This window comes from Grus americana, chromosome 3, assembly GCF_028858705.1.
Source record: "Grus americana isolate bGruAme1 chromosome 3, bGruAme1.mat, whole genome shotgun sequence".
NCBI classification, from domain to species: Eukaryota; Metazoa; Chordata; class Aves; order Gruiformes; family Gruidae; genus Grus; species Grus americana.
This window is the reverse complement of record NC_072854.1, coordinates 71,185,564-71,212,580: the sequence shown is the minus strand read 5'-3', so window position 1 is coordinate 71,212,580 and position 27,017 is coordinate 71,185,564. Positions and strand designations below refer to the sequence as shown.

General features: G+C 41.8%; 1 protein-coding gene across 2 annotated transcripts in view; it reads left to right on the top strand.

Annotated features, from left to right (window-relative positions):
* Positions 1-27,017, top strand: part of PLEKHG1 (pleckstrin homology and RhoGEF domain containing G1) — a 135,822-nt gene that overhangs the window by 70,688 nt on the left and 38,117 nt on the right. For both annotated transcript variants that reach the window (XM_054821370.1, XM_054821368.1), the window contains one exon: positions 14,516-15,054. In XM_054821370.1, the coding sequence (XP_054677345.1) occupies positions 14,516-15,054 (539 nt within the window). The remainder of the gene's footprint in view (positions 1-14,515; positions 15,055-27,017) is intronic.

Genomic DNA, 27,017 nt, shown 5'->3' with positions numbered 1-27,017 from the left:
TGGGTAAAAAATTATTCTCTTAGGCTACTGATACCTAGTTAGTAATAAGAAGTATGATTATTTTTGTTAATATTAGTAGGATGGCTATTCTAGTTTCTGATTTAAATACAATAAATGTTCCTTAGAATTAATATAGGAGAAGTCCATGGTTAAGCACTTTGGAAATTTGAAAACCCTGACATGCCACATGCATATCCTTTCTGTTCTGCTTTGGCAAGTCTGAAAACGTCTTTTTTTTTCTTTCTTAAAATGAATCTATTTCAGATGAGAATGTGGAGTTGCTTGGTGAATTACCTTTATTTAAACTAACAGTATAAGCTGTCGCTTCCTACACCCATTCATCTTAGTAACAAAGGGAATAAATGGAGGGGGCAAGTGGGAGTGCTAAGGAGGGATTCCTAGCTACATCACTATGTGCAGAGAAGTATTACAGGCTCAAAGCAGAACCACCAGTATCAGTGATACGTTCCTAAACTAACTATGTTAGTTTGAAAAGAGAAAAGCAAACATAAGAGAAAGGAATGTCAATACAGGGGGAAAATGGTAGGCCCCAGTGTAACACACTCAGTGCATACTCCATAATTGTTTTCCTGTTTGCTAATGGTGATTATCAGGTCTTTTATCTTAAATATGCTTCTTGCCACCTCTGGATGTGAGAGACAGAGTGCTGACATAGTGGGACTTGGAGTTTGAACTATCCTTTTCAGGGTATATGGAACCTGATAACAAAAAACCCTCATGGTCCCTCCAGTAAGAAATCTGGCAAATCCCTGTGATATTTGTTTTGCTCCCATCCCCGTATGTCAATGTTAGCATGTGACTGCGAAGAAAATCGATAAAATGGGAGACCACAACTGAAAAGCCTATAAATTGGCAGTGATGACTGGTTAAGAGTATTGAGTGGGTAGGACTGCCATTCTGGCCTTCCAAGGCTTTCGTCCTCCCACATTCCTCCCTGTGCAGTGTTCTTCCAAGAGAGAGTTATTGGCAGATGCAAAAGTATTAACAACAAACTATCTGCAGCATCAGGACTTTCTCTTCAATATTCTTCTAACACAGGAAATCCTTCCTCCTGTAGGCATGGATAAGTTATAAAACACCTATGTAACAAAATCAATATAGGTTAAATGTAGTGATTAAACTGGATTAGAGTTTGTGCAGTCTTCTGGTAAGCCAGATGTCTTGTAGAAATACAGTTTGTGACAATGCTGTTCATCAAGTCCTAAAAATGGCTTTATATTGTTGTACCATAAAGGGCAAAGGGGAATATTGATGCTGAAGTCCCTTCTTGATAATTCCAGTGGATCTGTGCTGTGCTTGTTGAGAGATGCTTTTATCCTTATAGCTGTCTCTGGTAATTTTGCCATTGAAGATCTCTTACCCATGGTGATCTGCTGGCAGCTTCTCTTCTGTCTGTCAACATACACGTGAATGTCATGGTTTAGCCATGGAGCTCTTTTTCAGTTTTTGATGTTGCGTTTTTCTGACTTGAGGTCAGCTATAGCAATTGCCATGCAAAAGGCAGCAACAGGACCACAGTCAGTTTGACTCTTCTTGCTATATAGTGTTCAGGCCTTCAGCGCCAGATGCCTTTGTCATTGTTTTCAAAGAACTTTGCTCTAATTTCATCAGGAGGGGAATGTTTCTCCCCGATTGTTTTTCTAACTGTCAAAATGTTTTGCAATGAATTTATAATTGGCCGGGTCTGTGCATAGTTTAAAGGTTTAAAATGTTTCAAATCCTTTAGTTTTAGATTATAAAGAACATGTATTCACTGAAAAATCACTGGGGTGGAAATTTTAATATCTCTTGGTGCTCTGTTGAGTGATGCTGATCAATTGCAAAAGGGACCTGTTTTACTCTCCTCATGCTGCTTGTCCTGAGGAAGAATAGAGCCATTCTTATCCCTCACTGTATTGAGAGATAAATGCTTTTGGATGCAGGAATAAGTATAACTAATTTAAGCAATGGCTGTATGTAGAAATTGATGCAAAAGAAGAAAAATGACATCGAGGAGAACCGCCATCCTTTTGTTTCGCTGAAGAAAATTAAAGAAACTATTTGCAAGCCCTGATTCAGTTCAAGTATCTTATTAAATAGTTATGACTGATCATCTATCCATTTGCATTCTGTTATTGATTTAAATTACACAAGCTTCACAAATCTTTTGCTGAAATCTTTGTTAATAAAATACTTGAGTGGTGACAGAATTTCTACTTAACTGTAAAAGTGAGATGCTTCTTACTGAAATTCTGCCTACGTGAGTAATACATTATAGGTAATGCCAAAGGGGGAGAGTAGGAAAATGCCCAGCTAAACTTCTTTTAACCTGTGCCTCTTTGTAATAAAATAATGGTAGTCAGGGTTTCCAAAGAGATGGGGATTTGAAAAGTGAGCACGCCAGCTAATAGCTGTGGTAACAGGCTGAAAGTAGTGGAATAATACCAGTGTAGTGGCCTCTCAGTGTGTCACTGGGCCTCGGAGCTCAATAGTGAATGCACGGCATTGTTTGGCCATGAAAAGTCTCGGAGCTCTTGGGATGTCGGGACAGACCGAGGGAAACCGATTTTCAGCTTGTAGCCTCCTTGTAAGGGGGCTGGAAGAAGCCTAGGGGAGGTCAGCCGTTCCCGCCTGCTCTTTTACTATACCAGCTTCATGCTTGTAGGTGGTTAGTCCCCTGCAGGGATCTTACAGCTCAGCTGCCTACCTATGGGAGGGAGGAGAGACAGGGGAAGGGGGTTTTTTCCCCTCACCTCTTTGATGAATTTCATGGTTGAATGTTAAGGGAAAGCTTTCCCTGGGGGAAGTTAGAAGGTGACATTTGGATTTAAGGAAAAGCATGGGCGTACAGAAGATAATTCACTGAGGATTTACAGCTTAATGTTCTTAATTTGATTGCAGGTTTTGGGGGGGGGGGAAAAGGTTTTACTGTGTGAGGTTTTTAAAAAATAAACAGACTAGTAAGTTGTGAGAATGGAGTAGCATTAAGAGCCATGCACCGAATTACCTTGTAAGTACCCATGCGTATAGGGTACGGAGTTGGAAACCTTTGATGTTCTCTATAAAAACAGGCACAACAAAAGGAACTGTTGTCTAGCACGGCTTGTTGGGAAAACCCTGCAGTTCCACCGCAGAATTAATACATCTTCCCCTCCTCACGCCCCCACCCTCACTCATCTTGGATCGTAGCGTTTGCTTCTGTGGCCAAGTTTCTCCAAGTCCAGGCTGTGTATTTTGGATTTGAGATTTTGATTTGGATCCCAGCTCTGATATCTAAATAGGGAGGGATTTGCTACTCCTTTCTCAAAGAAAACAAGCAAGTGGAAAACCCAAACAACAAGAAAAATGGTGGGATTGAATGTCCCTATCTGGAAGAAAGATGCAGCGTGAAGGAGAAATCTGAGAAAAATAACTCCTTTTGCTGTACCGAGAGGATTTAAATGGGAGTCCAAGTTTCTGTTTTCCCTGTCTCTGGTCTAAACATTGAGAAAGCTCCTCTGAATTGTTTACTGAATACCGGCAGTTGTTTGGGCCACATGGATGGTTTTAGATGTTGTTTGTTATAGTTAACAAGCAGTCTGAAAACTGGCCTGTGTAAGAGTGTTTGAAGGCTGCAAAAGAAAAGTAATATGGTACTGACTGTAAAAGTCAGGAAAGCAGAAGGATGGTAGCAGACAGTTGTTACCTGATGTCTTTTCATGAATGTTTTAAATTTCTCCTACCTTGCTGTAAAACATGTAGTGGTACATTTTTAGGAATGAGGTTTCTCTTGTCTGTCAGGTTTTCTTCCTCCAGATTGACAAAAAATTGCATAATAAAACCAATGGTCATTAGAAATCTGAAGCTCCCTTTTCACTGACTTTCTTTGTAGGGTGTTACGTGTGTATAAAAACTCAATTAAAATACCTCTGAATAGGGATGTTAGAGAATTTTAATACTTTTAAGTCCATAGGATTATTTTTCTGTAGCTGTTGGTAAAGAACGCATAGGGGCTCTGCAATATATGTAGCTTTAATAAAATGCCTGTCTTTCTGGTTCAAATTAAGCATGTTATTGTTCTAATAAGAAGAAAGTGCAGAGAAAGGCTTATGACTCAGTAAGTCAGTTGCTGTGAATTATGCACCGAATGTTCACTATAAGCAAGTCCAAGCCTCTAATCTGCTTCCTTCTTGCCCTGTAGCTTCTGAAGTGTGACTCTTGGCACTGTTCGCTATTGAATACTGATGTGTCAGTAAGCGTTGCGGGCATTAACACCATTAATGCATGGGTGCAGAGGCTACGCTGCTCTATACACCGACACTGCAGTGATCCCAAATCATCTCAATTCCTGCTTTGCTTCTTGCATACATGAGCTCTAAGGAAAGTTCTGCATCTTTGAGACAGGAATTTTGTCGTTCTCAATGGTTTGTCTTCATGAAATAACAGCTAAAAAGTAGTAGGAAGTATTGCACGCACTGTAGAATGCCCTTAAAGCAACTCTGAAAGCATTGTGAAGCCACTTTTTCATCACAAGCATGGTTCTATTGGAATGGCTTTTGCAGAGATTCCTTAAAGCTTAATGACAAGGAAGGGAAGGGAGGGGTAGGGAAGGACCACATCGAGCTAAATAGCAGTCGGGATGTGATAGGATCATCAGTAGAAAATAAAAAATGAAGATCTGGGGTGACTGTGTTTTTTAGTTTTCTTGTATGTGGCAGCAATGTGACACCTTGATTTTTCTGCTGTGATCAGTTATTTTGTCGGCGTTTAGCAGTCTTAGTCTTCTTGACCTTATTTATGTAAAATACCATACTTAACTATAGAAGCAACATAGTGAGAAGAGCTGCAGTATGTTTGAACTTGAACATCTGCTTAGTTTCTTTTTATTTATTTTCATTGAAAGTGCTGTGAGGTTTCAAAATACTAATACCTCCTGTTCCCTTTCAGCAGGGTGGGCTTAACAAAATGACTGATGACTTGAAATGCCAGAGCCAATCTATGGTGGAGCCAGACCATCAGTGTGTCTTAGCTACAACCTGCATAGAATTTAAGGATTCTTCTCCCCAAGGTGTAAACATGAATACTGCTTTCTGCAGCTTTTATTTTTAGTCGAGAGAGGAAACCCAGAAGAAATTTTTTATTTTATTGCAAATGCAAACAGCTGTTATATGAGTCTGGTGTTATTATTTCAGTTTTGTTTCAAAATTCTAGTTGCTAAACTTCCTGAGGTGCAGAGGAGGTTCCAGTAAGTGCCTCCAGTTCAAGAGCAAACAGGAGAAATCATTTAGCTGGATTTAAAGAAAAACATGAATTATTTAAAGCTGCTGAAACTCACTTCTACTTGGCATCTAACAAAGTCAGCTATTCCAGAGAACTGGCTTTTACAAAATGTGGGGTTTTTTTCAGGCAGGATTTTCACTGGAAAGGTTTGTAAATCAATGGAAAATTCAGTGGCAGAAGTGAACAACAGACTGTTAAAATAAGTTTAAAAGAACTACTCTGTTTGTGCTAGATATTGTAGTTATGAGTTCTTGTTAAATTGCAAGAGGTGAGTTGTATGAAGATGACTTCTTTGTGGTCACATAATTATATTTTTCAGTGTAACTAGTAAGAATGATTCCTAGATGCTATGTTTCCTTCTACTGAAACTGTGCATCCCTCTAAAGTTCATTTTGCCTACTTTACGTTGCTAGCTATGGGACAGTTAACAGTTTTTAATCTTAAAAACATCCCAATGTTCTTGGTAAAGCAACAAGCATCTTGTGCTGTGTTGGGGATGCCTAGCCAAGACCGCCAGTGTGCTTGTGCTGCAATGGGCTTTGAAAGGTTGTGAACTGCGGCAGCAAATTTAGCTGGGTTAGAAAAAGTTGAAAACTTGCCTTAGCAGTAGTATGTTGGCATGACAGGACGTTTCCTCAGAGGAGTAGACTAGTCCAGGAAGAAGTAAAAACCAGACCTGATGTCCAAGCACTGTTGCAGTGATGGGGCGTAGGATGGAAAGACACTAGTAGTGCGCCAGCAGCAAGGCCTGATCCTGTATGGCGCTGCGCGGAAAGAAGAGTCCTTGTGGGTTTTCATTCAGCTCATGGCACTGAAGTTCGAATGTAAAAACGCTTAAAAATACAAGCAACATCATGTTGAACAATTACTGCTTAGTCTTCTTCACTACGTGCCAGTATGGGCAGAGAAGAAAAGGATGTAAAAGCTTTGGTTGCATTATCATCTGGGGTATTGCTCTTCCGTATACACTCATACCTACGCGTCTTCACTGAATTTTCATTTCCTCTGCTTTGGAGATTTATTTACAGAACCAGGCCATCTTTTTTAAGGGAGGAGGGAAGCAAGCCTTCAGAATTAACAAGGAGGTGGAAAATAATTCTTTTAAAAGGTCTATAAATGGAGCATTGGATCTATATGCTCTGTTTGTGTTGCAGTACATCAGCAGCATGTGATGGCTTGTTCTTTTGTTAGGTGTCTCTGCAGTACTGTATACAGATTAAATAGCTACTGCATTGCAGAGAGTTATTAATACATTACATTGCACTTTCAGTGTAGATGTCAGTGTGTCCTTAAGCCTGAATGTACCCTGTGGTTGAGTTATGGGGTTTTTTTTTAAATCTTGCTGAGGATAACTTAATTGTTCAGTAAATTCTTAGCCAACTGGGAATTAGAGAATAACATCATTCCTAACCTCTATAAACTCCACTTATTGTTCAAATTTAGAAAAATCAAGGCTTTGTTCCAAACCAAAACCAGGTCACCGTTCTCAACTCTTAATCCTGGTGTATTAATAATGTGGTCTTACGGCACTCTGTACAGCGGGAGAAAGGAGGAGATGGGGCAGAGGAAGGGACAGAATTCCAGCTCCTAAAAGATAATGCAGATAAAAGCCAAACCCAGGGGATATGAAATGTTAGAAAATGAGAAGTAGGGCAAAACCATTATTTTTCTGGCACATTTATGTACTATTTCATTGGTGACAGATGTCGGACAGTAAAACAGAGAAGGCTTTGAGTTTCTAGTCTCCTGCTCTGACAGCTGTCAGTGCTATGCATATTTAAAGTGATGGGGGGTGAGGGATTGTTCTTGGGGAAATCCTCTTGTATGGGGTAAACTTCTGCTGACTTACATGTGAGGATGTAAGGGAGAGCTAAGGCCAAATGTGGATGTGCAGAGATGAAAGAGCAGGGCAGAGCAAAGTAAAGGACCTCAGCTCTGTTCCTCTCTCCCCCCACCCACAGTAATATTCATGAGAACTCGCTGTGCTGGTTCAGACCAGCAGCTCGTGCTGCATCGCTGCAACCTTTGCTTACACCTAGCCTGATGAAGCAGATGTGGGAAGCTCTCTGTCACCGACTGCCTCTGGGTCAGTCTGTCACCGGGCTTGATTCAAGCCTTTGGAGTTCAGGAGGTTTGTCATTGCTACATGTCAAAGCTTGCTGGTATTGTGTGTATGTCATAGGGCTTCACAGAAGTGACTAAGCCATGCCCTGTGTCTGGTGGATGCTCCACACGACTGCCCAGAAGTTAATTAAAACCTCCCTCAGAGGTGATAAAAGCTCCACAGGCGAGGTGGGCATGAGGCGTGAGGAAGCAAAGGTCCAGAGCTGTGAATCATTAGTTCCTGACAGAAATGTGTGTGAATGTGGAGCACAGCAAATGTATGGTAAATTTGCCACATTCAGGTTATTTGATTGAGTACCTGGGTGCTGCACTATGCATAAAGGATGTTGGGACCAGTGTTGGCTGTCCTGTGTCTGTGAGTGTGTCCAGGACTTATAGGTACATGGTGGCTCTGAAGTATTGCACAGATCTTGCAAAAAGTGTGCGTGTGTATGTGTGTCTCTTAATGCAAATATATAAATGTTAAAAAACCCCAAACAACCAACAACTCAAAAACTACAGGAGAATGTGTTTGAGAGCGAGCCTATTTCAGTGATCTCAGACATGGCAGCGGGTTGTAAACACCTGATCTTTTAGCCTGGGTGAAAGGGACTTTCACCCCGACGGCCCCAACACTCAGATCAAAGTGTTTCACAGCTTTGCGAATGGTCTCAAGGCTGTCTTCGCTTCCTTTTCCTACCTCCAGCTTCTTGCTGAAAGGCGTTGTTCAAGGATTGTGCTCTTTAGGAAAACTCAGAACGAAGCTGAGGGCATGTTATGTACAAGGAGAGAGGGAGTGAATTTCAAGTATGATTTTAAAGATAGAGTATCTCTTTGTGGGCTAGGTTTGAGCATGCAGCTGTGAGAGCACACCTGGAAAGTGGTGCCAGCAGCAGGGTACTCTCGACTACTTTTGCCTCCCAGCTCCAAGACAGAAACACATCACCCCCTCCACAGGCCAAGAGACCCAACAGCTTTCCCACCGGTTAGCACCAATCTATATCCATTTTTCTCCTTTTCTCTGTTTCTTCATCTTTCTCCTGTTTCTCCTCTCACTATCCCCTTCCCTGCAAAACTTTTTTTTTTTCTTTGCTTCATTGTGATTTAGCACAGAGCACCTGATGGTTTGATTTTTCATATTTTCTTCCAAAACTCTTTCTTCTCTCCCTTTAAAAAAACCAAACAAAACACTGAAGCTTTGCAAGCGCCCTGCAAAAGCCTCTTCCTGTTTATGTTGGGGCAGAGTAGGATCCAGAATGATCCTATTGCCAAGGATCACCCTATTATGTCACAGGTTCATGGGAGTTTCTACCATAAACACAGAAATTTCACAATACCAGCAGGTGATTTATTTGCTTTACATGCTTATCGATATTGTCTGCAAATCAAGGAGCACAGCGTAATAAATGCTGTGGAAGCGGGGGCTGTATTTGATGTTTTCACAGCGTTGTGCCTGGAAAAATGGAAGTTAGTGGGTGTTGCTCAGTGAAGTGTGCGTTTTAAAGTTACCCACAGTGATGGCCATTGTCCTGTCCCTGAATTGCATGATGTCATGTTTCATTTAAAGCTCTTAGCGATGCCGAAGACTGTCGGTGCGCTGGGAAAAAGGCGGTGAGAAAGTTGTGAATCAGGTTTCTGTAAAGCCTTTGTGTTTAGGGTTTTGATAGATAAAAGCTGACTCATGCAATATTTCTGGCGAAGGAGCTGTACAGACTAGTAAGAGCTTCTCATTTTACCTGAGTGCCCAATGAGGTAATGCGGGAACAGCTGAAGGCAGAGCGTGCGTCTCTCCTCTGCCGCACAGGTAGGTCGTGAGTTGTTCGGAGAGGATTGGAAAAATAGAGAGGACTTGTTCGTCCTGGGTGCAAGGAGCCAGAGACATTCCTCGGTGGTGAGATACTGTCGGCGAGGGTTTTCCCTTGCAATAATGTTCTCGGACGTTAGCGTGCTTGGTTGTGACAGAGGCTATTCTGCTTGGGGCGGGGGGGGCAGTAATTTGACAGACAGAAGCACATTAGTTGGTGACTTTTTCCCCCCTTGTTGTAAGATTTCTAATAAATGGGAGTTCAGTTAAAGTACTTGGCAGCGTATAGTTTGTGACAGTTCAGACTAGAGATCTAATCCTGCAAATATTGTAGCTCTCAAATGTGATTTTGTTCACAGAGTGTGTTAGTTTCAGAAATGATATGTGTTTGTGTGCCAAATTTAGTAATTAAAAAATCTGCTGACCTTCACTTGAACAATATTCAGTGCAGAAGGATATGGGGAGTGTATTTAAGATCATGTTTGGATTCTTGTAGTGAATGTATTTTAATCTTAGTCAGGCAGTTGTACAGCACTTATGTTTCTCAATTCCAGTGCTGAATGTAGAAATTGTTCTAAACAGTCTTGTTTAATTGTATCCACAGTGTGAATGCTCTATTTGAAATATGAAAATATCTCAAGGAAAATACAGGAAAGATTTCTTGTAGTCTCATCACTTTTACATAGCTGAACTTCCAGAGGATGTGAAGCCTGTAATTTCTGGTAATGGTGACTTTGTAGATAACATCTGAGGTGCTCTTTTTCATGCCAGGAGAAAGGCAACAGCAATACTAATTATGGATATAAAATGACTTATGAGCTTTTAGTCATGCAGTATGCCGTAAAATGCCACGTGCAGTAAACAACTTGGAGGAATAAACACCTATATTTAGATAGGGTTCGGGGATCTTTGTATTTAAATATAAAACTGCCTTAAAGCACTTTATCTCTCATTGTATGCTAATGTTCTAGCATAGCCAAAGCTGCAGAGATAATGGAAAACCATTTATCATTACCATGAATATAGTTACAGGAAGGAGGTATTTGTTAAAGAAAAGTGAGTGATAGAAGAAGTGTAGGCATTTTTGGTGAGAACTTGTTTATGACTGCACGCTGAAAACATGAGATACGCCAAGGTAGTTGCTTTGCATGTGCCTTCGATGTTGTCACTAATACTACAGTTGCCTGTTGGGGTGAAACGTGAGTGTTTCTTGCTCTTGCACGGCTGTAGAGTAGGGCCGTGTTGTTGTTGTTCTTGCTGGGGAGTGCTCTGGGGTTGTGCCATGCTTGTGTGTGTGTGTCGGGGGGGCAGGAGGGAGCAGGAGGTTTGCGGGGGCTGGGGAGGGGGAGAGGCTAACTGAATTCATGCAAAGGCACCAACAAGAAATGGCCTTGTTCGGGGAGCATGTTTCCTTATGAGTAGGGACAAGTAGTAATTATCCTCCTTTCAGTGCTGAACTAACAAGTAATTACTGTTATTCCTTAATTAAAGTATGCAAATTGAAGATTTTTTTTTTCCTCCTCCCCAGACTGAGTTAAATGCCGTTATTCACAGCTCACAAAAGTTCTCAATATAATTTTGGTTCGTCATTGAATAGGTTCAGTAAACAAAAGAACACCTAACACAGAAAGCAGTGAACCGGGTCAGGGCATACAAGACTTGCTCAGAGCGCGTGCGTCCCCGAGGGTCTGGGGGTACCTACAGTCACAGAAACTGTTTGCAGCCTGAGTTTTGGTGAATGCACCTGTGGGTGCTGCTGCTCCAATTGCTGGGGGTGTGTGTGTAAATCAATGCCACAGGGTATGGGAGAAATGAACTTGCTTTTTATAGTACATTTGCATCAAAGACAGAAATTTGTAAGAGGTTACAGGGTTTGCAAAGGCACTGGGTCAGTTATGATACATGGAGGGCAATCTTGGGGCAGGCTGTTCCCCTCTCCCCTCACTCTTATTAATTGACCTGTGAATTTTTCATGGGGCAGTTGGTACAGACCTTGGGCAGCTGGCGCAAGAGTGAACTTTGTGGTGAAACTATACCAGAGCTCCGAAATGCAGACCCTGACAAGCGAAAAGAGGGTGGGCATGTGGCTGTGGTAATGAACTGGATTCAGCTGCTGCCTTTTCTGATGGTCTTGTGACTGCAGAAATAATCTAAAATACCTGTTCCTGATTTCAACAGCGGTGCTAATGCTGCCTAGTCTCAGAGGGGTTCCTGAAGATAAACCTGTGAAGCCTTGGAAGATGTGGAGATCCTGCATTACTGGGAAGGGCTATGGGTTTGTAACAGCTACCTGTAGCTGAGGCAGAAATTGAGGGCTGGGCAGAGCCAGGGCTTGTCACCAGGTCCTGGCTTCCGTGAGCTGGGTAAAAGGAGTTTGGTAGAGGACTTGCCAGCTGACGAAAGGAAGATGCTTCCTGGTTTTGTGCCACGCTGGAATCCCCGGTCCCTCGGTCCTGCCTTTCTGCTGGGTTCACCAGCTGCGTAGGTGCCATCTGCATGGACCCTGAGAAACGTGTTTCACTGGTCAGAGACGTAATGGACAAAATTTTAGCAAAAACTGTCCACAGAGAAGCCAAATGATCAATTTACACCTGGCTGGGAAAGGAGTAAGAATGAAGTAAAAAATAACTTTTGAGGCTAGCAGTCAGGGTGAGGCTTTGAGGACAAAACAGACCAAGATTTTCAAGTAGGAAATAGTTTGCTTGGTGTAATTTATGTAGAAATGCACAAGAGTAGTCATTTGTATAAAAAATGGAGGCACTTGAGTCAACTGTTGCATGCAATTAATTAGCCGTGCCTAGCAGGTGCCTGGGGTTTGCCAAGGTCAGTGGGAATACAGGTGTTAAAGAGGAAGCCCATTTTAACTATTACAACTAATCCTTGTTGGTTTTTTAATAAGCAATGATATTGTTGTTAAAAAAGACAATAAGGGGGGTTTGTGTGTGGTGTTTTTCTAAGACATGTTAAGATCTCCCAATGTTTCTGGCTACAAGTATGTCTTATGAAAAACTACTTTTAACATTTATTCTGACTCCAATTTCATTGACCTGAACCGTGTTTTGTTTGGTTTTTATATTAATGAGCTTGACAATGTTTGTGAAGCAAATATTACATATTAATGCCTTCAGGTTATCTGAGAGGCAGACCGCGTATCAGTGAAACAGGAAGAAAAGAGCATGGAGTAATGGAATGTCACAGGAACCCTTTATTTCCCTCCCTAAATGTGGCTAATCAGGTGTTTCTTTGTCATGTAATTTTAGTAAAATATCTTGGAGTAAGTTAGCGGAAGGGTATCCCTGTTATCTTGTTTATCCTGTGCATTTTTCAAGGGGGTTTACATCTGCACAGCAACAGTGTGCTTTCTAACTGAACGTGAAAAATGATCCAAAGCTGATAACAAAAAATACATTTTTCCTTATCAGAAATGCATACTTTCTTATCACAAGCAATAGGAAGGTAAACATCTTTGTCCATACTCATTTGGAAACAAGAGAACCTCACTGCATTTGTCGGTTTTAAATATTTTCCTGGTTTATTGCTTTAGATTTTGTTTTGGAGTTTGTACTTGATGTGGTTTATTCAAGAAGGGTAAGAAAATACACTTCTATGCTGCAAAAACCAGAAGAACCTGGCCCAAAGAAAGGCTGTAGATTTTCAGACTTCAAGGTAAAACCCGGGGTACAGAGGTGCCAAATTAGGTTACTAATCTAATGGCCAATTTCTGACCCATGTAATGAGCAAATTACTTTGTGTTAGTTCCACATGTTACCTTGAGGGCAATACTTCTTAACAGAAAGCTAATACTATCATCACTGAAATGGCAATATTAATTACTCATGTACAAATGAAATCTTACGCATTCAAGATAGGCCGAATAAATCAAGCATTCTTCTCCGTGCTTTTTCTTTTTTTTTCTTTTTTTTTGTTTGCTTTGGATTGGATATTTTTATTTTTAATTTAATAGTAGTGTTTGATTTTGTAAAAGGAGAGAGTGGCTTTCTGCTCTGAATGAAATTCTCCCTCCCCTCTCCCCCAGACGAGGTGCAGCAGGAGCCGTGTCCAGGAGGTTTCTGCTTGTAATTGCACGGCGAGTCTGCCTCAGTTTAAGAAGGGCCACCTTAAAGGTTGGGCGGGTTTAGTTTGCAGCTTACTGACGTTATGGTTTCTTTCCTGAAACAGCTGTCTAGAGCTGTAATTGTCGGTATGATTTTTGAAAAATGAGGTTGTCACTGGAGTAAAATAAGGACTAAACTACCATGGCGTGGGTAGCTTCAGAACTGATTTTCTTCCTAAGTTGTCACAAGTTTCTGGTTTGCACAGGACAGACATTCAGAAATTCTTTAAGTTTGAGGCGAGGCTTTTTTGGGTGGACACTTCTTGCTGAAACAAAACCTTCAACTATTGAATTTACCTGCAGCTGCTTTTGCAGATTTTCATGGTGCATCACGCACAACTTGGCCAGAGAGAAATCTGCATTGCATCGAGGACACTGTCCTGCAGGGCATTTCGGCAATAAAAAAGAAAGTAGAATTGAAATGCCGACAGGAAGACAGACATCTTACTTTGTTATTGCACTGATTTGAAAAACAGCTTTGGGTCAGTTCAGCAGGGGGTAATATTCTGGCTTGAGCTGAACAGTTTTAGAATGACTTATTTTCCCAGTAGAAAACTGAATTACTTGGCAGCACTCTTTCCTGCGGGAACTCTTTTTTCAGAAGCTATGTTATTTTCATTGGGAAATCGTTCCGGTTTTAGTGTTTTTGTACAAGCCACAGAGCTGGTAATTGATAACGGCTTTTAGTTTTTGTTTGGCTGTTGGCCTTACAGTATTCAAAACGAAAGATACTGTCTGGTATCACTGTGTGATTCTTGAGTTTTCCAAGGCCTCCAAACCAGGGTTTGGAGGTAGCAGGGGCTGCTCCCAACAGAGATTTGTTGTGTTTTTTTTTTTTCGTTTGGGTTTTTTTTTTTGGTTTTATTTGGGGTTTTTTGTTTTTTTTTTTAACCTTAGGGAAAATCTTTGAGTCTTATTTCTCTCCTGTACTGAGCCTGGGCAACGCAGGCACTAGCACCAAGCCCAGCACACTGGCACGAGGAGGAGGTGCCAGAGGCACAGATCTGAGCAGGAGGTATGTGGTGCCTGTATAATAGCCCCTGGGGGGGGGATCCCCACCACCTAAAAAGCATTAGTGCCACAGCGACCCCCAACTCACGTTGTTCTGGTTGTATTTTAGTTAAAATAGAGTTGTGCTAGTTTTGTATGCAAAAAGATTTAAAAGTATCTGTTGTCAACTTTTGTATTATGTGAAGCAGCACCAGTAAACCCACTACTTCTGTTTATTTTTTTAGATGACTTCCACTTGCCTCTTGATGTTTTACCAGCTGTGACAGAGGCTCTTGACACCAAGACAAAAGGGGAAGATTTGCACAAGGAGAGCAGACCTTTCCACTACTGTGAAAAAAAAACCATGGACTTGTCAGACAGTGACCGTCCCGTCAGCTTTAGCTCCACTTCCTCCTCTGCTTCCTCCAGGGACAGCCACTGCTCCTTTGGAAGCAGAATGACCTTGGTTTCAAACAGCCACTTGGGCTTCTTCAACCAGGATAAAGAAACGGGTGCCATCAAGCTAGAACTGGTCCCAGCCAGGCGATTTTCCAGCAACAAGCCACGCAAAAACTCCCCTGCGGAGCAAGAGGATCCCGAGGAAAGCCTTGAAAAAAGGCTAAGCGTGCCAAGGAAAGCAGAAGCAAAAGGAGCGAGCAAAAACTGTGCAATGTCCCTGGTCACAGAGCCCACTAGTCCCAAGCTCCTCTACGTAGACAGAGTCGTCCAAGAGATTCTGGAGACGGAGAGGATGTATGTGCAGGATCTGAAAAGCATTGTGAAGGTAGGAGTCTTGGTTAGCATGGCGTTAACTGTTCCATAAGGCTATTTTTTTTACATTGATTTCACAGCAGGACAGATGGACCTGATAATGGAGTTGGCATTTGCTGGTCTTTATAAATGAGTATAACATCATTGTTCTTTTATGTTTCTAGTTTTTATTTGATTAGATAAATCTAAGCTGTTACTATGTGTTCATGAAGAAATAACTGAAACACAATTCTACGGTTGACAGCTGTAGTGAACAAAGTGTGGTAAACTCTTTGCAGTAATGTTTATTTACAAAAAAAAAATACAATGCTCAGTTTCCTAGAATGTATAGCAAGAAGCAAGCAGCAGACAGCTTGTTTGCCCCTTGAAATGCTTTATCTGAAAGGTCTCACTTATTGATCTTTTCCCCCTCACCAAATCCTAGTCCTGCAAGTTCTTTCCTGCCTTTTTCTCTCTCTCTTTCATGCGGTTCACAGCTGCAGTCTGTTCACTCCATGTCCTTGGCCTGTAATATTGAATATGGCATGTGTATTTGCTGGAAAACCCTATCGTTTGGCTGTTATATAAAGAAATTACATTTTCTTTAATACTAATTCTGAGTGGGTGGTGATAATAAATGGGTGTAGCATTTATTAGCAGCAGTGAAGTTTTTGTCCAATCCCCAGATGAACTGTATCTTTTATTTCCCTTTCTAGTACAGGGAAAAATATGGATGAGTCCTTCTGTGGATTGTTCTGCTCACTCCGTGTACTTGTAACTGTGCCATCAGTCATGTTCTCTTGTGTTTTTGAAGATGACAAGTCCCTTAGCTGTTGTTTGTAATCCGCATAGTTAACCTGTGTGTGTAGGACTACCCACAAAGAAGGATTTCTTGGGAGGCACACATTTGATGCAGTCTTTATAGAATATATAGCTTTAGGTAGCTGTATACGGTCACCTGCAAAAGGAGGTATCAGTCAGCTGTAGACACTCTCCCCACCCCGAGTTCCAACCTGCTTGGGCCCCCAAGCAATGAATGGGGAAAAAACTCTAAGGCTTTGATAACAGAAATGTACATCATGATTAAACACCCCCATCCCCCAGGAGTTCTCACAAAGAAGGCTTTTTCTGCAGGACTTTATTGGTTTCTGTAGCTGCTGCTGTTTGTCTACCTTCACTGTTGCCCAAGTTTCATTTTGGAGTGTTTAAGGTTGTCATATGCTGCAGAAGCCAGCCAGCTTCCATGCGTAGTCACCGTTCACTAGGCATGACCTCCGTGGTTTTGGAAACCTTAGCTCTCACTCATCCTCCTATGCAGTAAACTATACAACTTGAGGAAATAGACACTATTGTTAAAATCTTGAAGCAGATTTTCCATTTACAAGTAGGAAGGCTAACATGTGCTTGCTAGAAATACTTTAAGCGTTGCTACAGTAGCTGCAGAGTAAATGTGGCAAATGCTCTTGAAGTTATGGAAGAACAGGAGGAATTTACCTGTGAAATACCCCAGTGTATTTCCTACAGCAATTGATAAATAATGAATCTTGAAAGCTTTGTGTGGCAGTAGACAGCCTATCTGAGAGATGGAGTGGTTGGCAGTGGGGCTTTTCTTAGGTAGATGTTGAGGATCTGAGGGCTTAAAGGAGCTCCTTCCCAAATGGCGAGGACAGTGGGGAACCAGCTGCCTCAGGCTGTGTGTGTTCTTTGCTTGGTCTTTGAGGAGGGAGGTGTGACTGGAAGCATGTTACAGAGGAGCCCATTTTATATGTTTCTCAGGCTTCTTTTCTCCACAAGTTGCCTTAGCGATGCTGCAGTAAGTGACCTAACCAAGGGTGGTGGTTGTGAGAAGGATGGGAAGACTCCACAGACATCTGCAGGAATGTCGCAGCCTTGCAGGCTTTGATTATCCGGGCCTCTATGACTTGAGGCCATTTAGTTTGGCAGCCAGCTGACTGGTGCTGAGCCAAAATAAGATGAAGGGAAACGGCTTGATCTGTCTTATTTTCCAGATAAACATGGGTCAAATTTTGGCAGCCGGTTAGGAAATGGGATGAGAATGGGAAAAGGGGAGCTGGGGAAGGATCAAAGGACAACTGCTGGCCAAGAAGTGTGTGGGAACTGAAGAGATACATGAAGGTGGGAGCTGGTGGAGGAGAGCATAAGCAAATGAACCAGTGCTAAGTGGACAGAGAAAATCATTAGAGGGAAAACAATATGAGGAAATGAGAGAAAACCCAAGAAGTGGAAAGTTGAGGGGAGTATGAAATTGGTTGGAACTGGAGCTGTCTAGTGAGTTGTGCAGCTGACTGCAATACAGCAGCTTATGTACACAGACTAAAAATAGTAAAAAGGTGTTTTTGTTTTGGGGTGGGGTTTTGGGGTTTTTTTTGCAGGGGGAGGGAGGAAGACAAGCAGGGCAACCCAGGTACAAAGAGCTCAAAAGCTGAAGAAATGGCAGACTGAGGATGGCATAAGAACAAAAAGGGAGAAATGAATAGGTACTATTTTAATCACCCTCTATCCCTAGCTGAGAACTGTTGGTACAGATTTAGCCGATTGCTTTTTGTCTCCTGGTAGTGGGGATTTGCTGATGCTACCTTATCTGTAGACAATGGAAATGTAGTTAAAAAGAACATGGTCTTACTGTTATTTCCAGGCTTTGAAATAGGTTCTAGAGCTAGAACTGAGAATCTGTTCTCTAAATTTCTGGTGTAAAGCAAAGCATGTTTGCCTGTGATGCACAGTCAAGCTTTTTGGGGGGGTTGAGAGGGGTTGTTTTGGGGGAGAGTTGAGAGGATTGGGGGGGGGGGTGTTTGTTTTGTTTTTTAATACATCTACGCTCTTTCCATCATCCAGCTCGTTAATGCATATCTTAAACAGGACCCCGGGGGTATGCTGCTAGTTACTGGCCTCCAACTAGATTTTATGCCTTCGATCAGCACCCTCAGGGCCTGTCGGTTCAGGCAGTTTTCAATCAACCTCACTGTTTACTTATCCAGCCCATACTTCATCAGCTTGTCTATGAGGATCTTATGGGAGACAGCATCAAAAGGCTTTCTGAAGTCAAGGTAGACAATATGCACTGTTCTCCACTCATCTACCAAGCCAGTCATTTCATTGTAGATGGTTATCAGGGTGGTCCGCTTCCCCTTGGTGAATCCATGCTGGCTATTCTTGATTACCTTCTTGTCCTTCGTGTGCCTGGAACTGGTTTCCAAGATTAGTTGTACACAAATGACCCATTAACATGGATGGTGTGAAATTGCGTGTAGGATCCTGGTACTAGTCATCTTATCGAAAGTCAGCTCATTAAGATTTAGCCTAGCATAGTATTTCGGGCAGTGTCCTTTCAGCCTATGTTATACTTAGAACATGTCGAGTTACCATGCTTGGCATAAAAGACTATGGAGTGAATGGGCGAGAACAGAATTTCACCCTTTTTGATGCCTTTATTGACCTAAAGCTATTAGGTCATTAATAAGTAAATAAATAAAAATCAACTAAAAAGGCATAACTTCTGTTGGCTTTTGAGTATCTGTGTGGTCTTTGTTCTTAACAGCACCAAAATGCTAGACACATGTAGAAATCAACTTCACAGGACATGGCTAATGTGATCTTTAACTGATACTGTAGACCTGCTGAGGTTCTCCAGCTTTCTATTAAATTGCTGATAAGTATTTCATGGGCTTAGGATGAGTAAGAGGAGGCCATACAGGCACTTTTTGGTTCCTTTTGCCTCAAGATATGCTTTAAAAACAACTACTTTTCTAGTCCTTACAGCCATTTTGTCTGTGACCTGAAAGAACAGTTGAATTATGATTGTTTTGAGGTACGCTGCCATGATTCTTGCACAGGCAAGCATTGTAACAAAGACAGAGTGAACTTTTCCATTGTTTGGTATGTTTTATCAGATGATCTGTTAAGTATAATTAAAATTTTGAATTAGTACGGCTTGAAGCGTGTTTTGGGCAAGTTTGTGTTGAGAAATCTGATACCTTTGCTTCCTGCTTGTGTCATGCTGACAGGTGTACTGGCCAGGGCAGAACCTGCAGACCGTCTCCTCTTCAGGACCCAGCCTGACTTTGTCAAGTAGTAATTTAGTTAGAGTAGGCATAAACTTCAATTTGAGTGACTGACTTCAGTAACTTTTTTCCTGAGTAAAATGTTGTCCCTGAGTTTATAACAAAAATGTGTTTTACTTTCATGGTACATAGGAGTCAGAAGCCCATATTCATAATTTGTACAAATGCTCGTAACTGTAGAAGACAACATCCACTTCTGTGTTTTACCTTTGCAAAATGAAGGAATAATGCAAGTGTGCTGTTGCAGTGCATGCATCTGTCATGTTACATTAAATACACTCTCACAGCGATATCAGCCCAACTAGAGAACGTCTAGATCCACTGCATGAACCTCAGCCATTTGGTATAAGAAGTCCTATCAGTAAAATAGTCATTGTCATCTATACCGTAACTAGAGGGGAGTGCAGCATGTGTTGTCAGTGCATTTCACAAGTACTTGATGCAAACAGAGGTTGAGCTTCAGGAATCTTGAAATCTATCTGAAATCTGGGAGACTTCCTTTATGTGAATGAGTTCCTCTACTCTTTCACTCCAAGCGTGGCTTTTTTTAAACCATCACTACTGGACCAGTTGAAGTCTCTCTCCTATCTCCTCTCCAGATCTTTTGTCCACCGCCTCTCTTTTTTTATATTTAAGATTCCTCATGCAAGCCTTTTAACCTCGGAAGTCCCATTCTTCTCTGCACAGTCTTCTGCCTATGGTCTCCCTGCCCATCTGTCCTAAGTCTTCTCTCAGTAAATCCTATCCTCAACTCCTGTGAGTTCATGTTGTCTCATTTCCTCATGTGATTTATCACTTTTTAGTCTTTCTCTTTCCCATGTTCACAGTGTCTGCTGACTCCAGATCTCTCTCCATAGTTCTCTTGGTGGGTCTGAAGATACTTAAATAACTTGTCGCAATCTTTTTCCCAGATCCATTGTAGTTCTCCCTCTATACCTCAGCTTTTTGTTCAGTGTTTCATTTCTTCTGACAATGTTTTCATCACCATTCCTAATTTTTCTGCCCTCTTAAGTTCTGCTAACGTTCAGTCTCCATCTTCTAGTGTCTGTCACCCTTTGTTCCTGTTTTCTCCTTCCCATCTTTCTATAGGTCTCCGTTGTGTCTCTTCTGCCCTGGAACTGCACAACACGGTTCTCCACATTGCATAAGGTTTACAGAGGGTCACTGAGACCTTCCCCCCAAAATGGCCAAATATGTGGAGATTTGAACAATGACATAAAGTCTCCATTATGCCCCTGTCTGCTACTCCCCCTCCTTGAGATGTGAGGGTATGGTTCATGTCCCTGCTAGTCAGCCTGGGGCTGCTTGTCTTCTGGGGGGAAAGGTCACCAAAATTTTTCAGCATGAGCAAAGGGGAAAAAGGGCGTTCTTTCTCAAAAAGGCCTGGGGGAATGCTTTTGCTGAAATCTCCTAAAACAACTCAGCAAGGAGGCAGGTTTCTGGCATGGAAAGCTTCATCCAAGGTGAACCAGTCTGTCGAAGTTATATACCCCTTGAGAGAGGGGTGGGGAGAAGCCTTGTAATGGGAGATATTGGACATTTGCAGATATGTGCTGTGGCACCAATGATTAAGGGAAGCCCATCTGTATCGAGTTTTATTGTTCCCGGTTTCCTGCTTCCCAGTGCTGTGGTTAGAGGATGTCTCTTTCTACACTTTAGGCAATTAGTTAAAAAGACAACTCTGAAGACTGCATGTGCGCCTTGTTGTTTCTTGTGGTGTGTCAGTGAAAGTGTAGCTGCTTGTGCACTGGATTTTTGGACAGCTTAACTCGGAGAAAGTTAGTTCCTCCTAGTTTCAAAAGGTGGGAGTCCCAATACAGCTGAGGTATCCAAAATGTTTGTTCCCACATTATACTTAATTTCCATTTGCAACCTCTTTTTCTGTGGCTGTTAACCTACGTGCCTGAGGAAGATACCTATAAATTGCTGACATAAGTTGCGTGTAAAGATGTTCTCTGGAAGAGTACCTCTGATTCGCAATACAGAATTCCGGCACCCACCAAAAAGAAACGGTTTGATAAGCAGAGCTGTGCTTTGTGAGCATTTTGCAGATGAGAAATTTCACAGGGTCCTTCAATGGGAAGTTTATGGAATGTTATTGAGAAGATAACTGTGATGTGAGAGGATGTACGAGTCCATCCTGTATAAGGATCCTGAATTTTGTGGCACTGCTCTAATCATCAGACTGTAATGATGGCATTCTTCTGAGGTTTTTCATGACTTTTATTTCACTCATAGGGAGGGTCTCACAATTAGTATTTTTCTTTAGTGCTTTAAGGCCAGAAGTTAGTGTACTGTATCAGTGGCTGTAAAGCTATGGAGCAATACCTCAGCTTCATGTATAGGCACTGCAGGTTTGCAAGTCTAGTCTGTCTGACAAAGACTGCTGACATACTTCATTTATTTGTCTTAAATCTTCAGCACAAAAGAGAGAACATAGATGATGACTGCGTGATTTTTAGGCAGTTTACTTTTAATTTCCTTATGAACAGAGTGATGATTTAGAAACAGGTTCTCCTCTCTGGGGCTAGCTGCAGAGCATGTCCCACACAGAGAGAAAAGATGTTTAGTTCAGATTTAAAATAAAACAGTGATATTCAGAGTGAGATTCTTCCTTCTTTGAAATTTGTCTTGCTATGACATTAAAACGTAGTTAAAAGCAGGTTAGCACACATGCTGTTCTTTCTGACTAGGAATTGATCCTTATGCATTTAGAAAATTTGGATCAGCAATTTAAATTTCCCACAAAACAAATACTATGACTATGGCAGTGATAAGTTTAACTGTGATTAGTATTTGGTATACTTTTGAGCTGATGAACTTTCTCACTTTTTGGTTTTTCACTCATAAAGGAAGAGCTGTGTCAAATTCTGATCGACCTCCTCAGGGAAAGCATGGCTTAAAAGCAAGGAAAACTTTTCCTGGTAATATTGAGATGTGATAGCTGAAACAAAATTGTGCTTGAGGATCTCAGTAGGTATCTAAGAGGCCTTCTTGAAGTCCGTGAAGTTTGAACAGATCTACAGCAGCATAAATTGGAGCAGAAAAATGTCCCACTTCAAATTTATTACAGATTTTTTTTTTTTTAAAGCAGCTGTATTGGAGAATGTTAATGTTTTATTTTGTTTCTGGATTTGCTGTTTAAAAATCAGAACCATAATCCACACTGGAGACTGTTGAGAGGTGAGGTGTCGAGTAACACCACTAGGTTTGTTACCAAACAGGTATAAACAGCTGTTCTGGCTACCCTTAGAGAAATACCTAAAGTAAATCAGACTTCTTTCTTCTGAGGCAGTAGGACTATTCAGTTTTCCCTGCAGACTTCTTGCTTCCTGCATGTGAGCCATATTAAACATCCTAAAGCAACCTAAAGTGATGGAAGCATACACAAAAATGGTGTTTGTGTCGTAAATAGTGTTAGGTGAGGTTGTTTCTGAAACTCCAAGGTCTTGAACAAAAATATTTTGCCTGCTATGTATGCTTTAAGCTTTTCATCATCTGTACCCTTAAATTAAATGAAAATGAGCAGAAACAGACCTCAAACCTTGTTTTTCTGGGCATATGAGAGAGATTCTGAGCTTTGGAAAAAGATGTTTCATAGCAGTACAGTAGGAATATATTGTGTTGTGAACAACCAGGAGTAACCTAACAAACCACTTAGGTGGTAAAGGCAACTGCTCATGTTGTGGCATGAAGAGGGAGCTGTTTGTAAACTAACCTCATAGGAAATACGCAAAGCCAGGGTTAAATATACTGACTTTTTTTTCTTCTTATCTGCATCATCACTACTCGATCTTATTTCTGCTGGTAACATTCATAAATGTCTTTCAGCACGTTCCCAAGTATTTGAAAGACACTGAAGAAAATGTCATCGCTGCCTTCTGTTTTCTCTACCTCTACTTTGCATCCAGTTCTTATCTTACAGCTAGACTGCAGAAACTTGTTGGGACAGGGATCGCCTTTGTCAGGTGATTGCCGAGCTTCAGCGTATGGCTGGGACTGCATACAGTAAGACAGCACAAATACATAGCCATAACTTGGGGTTTGCTTTTAAGGTCAGCTCTGTGTTTGGACAGCACAAAAGAGTGAATTATATTGCAGTAATAAATGAGCTGTCTGTAAATGTACAGTGAGCCTTTCTCAAACTCTGGCTGGGAGAGAAGCGGCAGGGACGACTGCTGCTGTTCCAGGGGGCTGCAGAATTGCTGAATAGCCCGGCTGCCACTGCTCTTGTCCTTCCTTTTCTTGCAACAGGGTGTAAATCGCTCAGCCGTGCTGTTTGCAACCTCCTACCCTCTTTCTAAAAGCGAATGAGTGTAGATAAAAGGGTAAAAGTTAATTTTCTGTTCCAGACAGCTTTATTCGTTTGGGAGGGTGGAGGCGAGGGGAAGATGTAGTTAAATAGAGCGTGCCATTTGAGAGCGCTGGTGGTGGGCAGATTCCTCCGGGAGTGAAACCTCACTCCTGTGACTGTACTGAGGCTGGAGCGGGAGGTTGCATCCCTGGTTAGTGGGAGGTATAGATCCCTTTCGCAATTCAGAAAGTAACAGAAGAGAGATCTCTTCACCTCCACCCTCCGTCTTGCTGTTCCTCACTGCAGCGAGTGAGGAGCTTGGCAGACCCCAGCGGTAGCTCTGGGAAAGCAGGTTTCTAGAGGGTGGTCAGCAAAACTGGGAGGAATAGGTCTGAGACCTGAGAGGAAATGCAGCTTATGCTGTGAAATTTCCGGTAAATATTTAAATGTTTTACTAAGATGATAACTTTTTGTAGAATGATACTTTTTTTTTTTTTTCAGAATGATTGGGATTTCTGTAAAGAAATGTCAAAATTTGGAAGTGATAACTTAAAACCAAACAAGCTTCTGTGTTTCCAGCCAGACCATAGATTCTGGAATTTTATTTGCTTATTATGGCCGTTTCCATTTTCGTCCATGGAGATATTTGGCCACTTTTAAATTTTTTTATATCATTGTTATTAAATATTACTTGTCAGTGAACAGCGTTCTTCTAGTAATCCATGACCTTTAAACCTGAAGGCTTAATAAATGACGTAGCAGTCTCTCTCTTTTCCGCTCTCACCACTCCCATAGATTAAGGTGAGGATGTAGCTGCTATTTTTGTGGTTCCATGAGAAGACCGTTTTGCAAAGATGACACTTTTAAAAAGTTTTCACTTGCAAACCACCCACTACTATAAGCTTTCATTTCATTGCTGTTCACACATTAAGAATAAAAGCCATCCATAAGTCTCTGGGAATCAGGTGGTTACTAAGGTTAAGATAAATGTGTGTTTAGGATGTGTGCAGATTTTCTCCATTACGCTGGGCTTGCATTTTCATTCTGTGGAAAACAGAGTCTTTCAGTTTCCCTTCTTGTGTTTTAAAATAAACATTTCTCTTCTGGATTGTCTCCTTTAATTTGTAAGCATATCAAGGTCTCCTTTAAAAATGTTAGCATTCATTTGCCTTACAAATTGGGGAAAGTTTATTTAACAGGGCAAGGGTCTACAGCATGAGACTCGGGTTCCTTTCTTGGATGATTCACACATTCAAAGGCTAAATATGCCTTAACAATTCTCTGTGCTTTGCTTGACTATGGTTCAGTAAGGTTATAATCAGACCAGCTAAGCAGTGTTGTAAGAATTAATTTATACATGTCCTGATGAACTTTGAGATTAGGGTTTTTTTTGTTTATCATTATTAAACATTTTCAGCTGGTACTTCTTAAAAAAGCTCTAGGTTAATGAATGATGATGATGATTGACACTGATGATGTCAAGCTTCAGTTGCAACCTTAGATTTAGAAATCTTTAGAGCACTTACTTCATCTGCCTAGCAACCTCAAACTATATGACATCCTGACTACTATGTAATGTTTTCATTTGGCTGTCCTCATTACTGTAGCTTATTTCTTCTGTGTTTCCTCTTAACTTTAGGAAGTTGGTTAGATGGAGGCCTCACATGGCTCTTTAATGAAAGGTCAGTAAACTACGGATAGCATTTGTTACTGTCCCATGATCTCCATTCACTCTCTGAACTTGCCCCTTGCTGCGCCTCTGAGCAGTGGTTCTGAGTGCCAGCTTTTGGGAAAGATTCCTGTAGCTGTGATTAAGCAGTGGGCACTGGCTGATAGCGGAAGATAAACGTGGGATGTGGTTTTAATCCAGTGGGTTACAACTTTGATAATTTAGTGTGCTCAAGTGTCTAACTGGGGCTACGTGTGACTTTCTGTTCCCAGTGATTTACCTATATCGTCTTTACAGATGACAGATGCTTTAGGGGGCTTGCCTGTGTACAGTCCATGAATCCCAGTTTCAGCTTATGAGTTCTTTTAGTGCATCTCTATCAAATTACAGTTTTATTTAATTGACAGCCTGCCTTCCAAGGTGTCTTTTTAAGATGGGAGATTTTAGCATGAAATTCTTGCAGTTGAACAGGGACTATTACTGAATTTTTATTGTGTTTCGTTAGAGCAAAAATTCCCTTCAGCACAGAAGGCAAAATCCATGAAAGCAGTCCATCCAGGCAGGCTGGCAGTTCAACGCTGGATCAGCTGGTGGCAGCCTTTGACCCTCCAGAGAGCTTCATAGATAGAGTATTCCTTCTAACATGGCTCATGGGACAAAGACGACACAAGAAGAAAGCAGGCATTGAGCAAAAAAGAAAGGACATAAACCCTTACACTGATGGAGCAGGCACTGTAGGACATGTACCTCTTTCCACTCCAGTGCTAGGAGGGAGGCGTGGGGCAGTGCTGGAGGCTGGTGAGGGCATCCTCTGACACTGGGACAGGGGCAAGAGGGTGTGCAGAGCTTGCTCGAGAGGCTCAGGCTCTGAAGCGGTGAGGCGGAACCCATAGCTGCAGAAAGCTATGCTGCTACCTCCTAGCTGTGCTTAGTGGCCAGGCTGTCATCCTAGCCCAGGGACCCTATGGATGAACTCAGTGCAACAGCCTAGGGAGTGTTGAGGGACCCCTCATGGACAAAGCTTTCCAGGGCAAATGCTTCAGTTCAGCTCCTGGGACTAGCTGTGCTCTGACAACTTGAAGCCCTGTGACAAGATCTCCTGACTGTCATGTTGTTGACATTGACGTGCCCTAGAAATTTCTGACTTTGTATACAACCCCACCTGTGCTCACGTTCTGTACAGGCACAACTGTTCCAAGGCAGCCTAAACCAAAGAAAGCGTGCGTTTTAGAGGTGCAAGGCATAGTGTTAGGACTCAGGAATTCCTCACTGCTAATTTTGGCTGACATGTGCTCCCCCTGTGGCTTTCCATGCATGCGGTTGAAGCCAAGGGGACCTACTAGGGGTCACTGCTTCCAGTCCTTAGTATCTGTAAATGGGATAGTGTTTTAACATCTATAATATGGTGAGGAAGTCATGTTGATTATAGAAAATCTGTCGCTCAGGAATAGCTACATGAAAAAAAAATAATTTTTTTCTTCCCATTCTCTTCTGTAGGTAAAATTTAAGTTAATACTTTTAACTTTAACTTTTTTGCAGAACCCTAACTGTGTAAAGTGTAGGGCGAAGTCTGTCATGATCACCTTGGTCTGCAATGTTAGAGTGGAAAGAAAACTTGAATGTGCTTCTCTATTTTTAGTCTTTCTTCATACCATGTTCTCACGGGTGCTCTCACCATCAATCTTTGCCCTTTCTACATGCAGTCAGCGAAATATCGTCTACTGTATCACGTCTGCTTTATTGCTGTTATCCACAGGCTGCGTGTGAGCCGACTGCACGTGTAAATTGGGTAGTGGTGAGGAAGCTGGTCATAAACACAGGTGAGCGCGGTATGCCTTCCTCCACCCAGCCCTGGGGAGAGGCTGATGCCAACGAGGTGACCTCCTGCCAGTTCAGAGACTCCGCTCTTCTGTGGAAACATCGGTGAGGAAAGAAAGAAATCTATCGCAAAC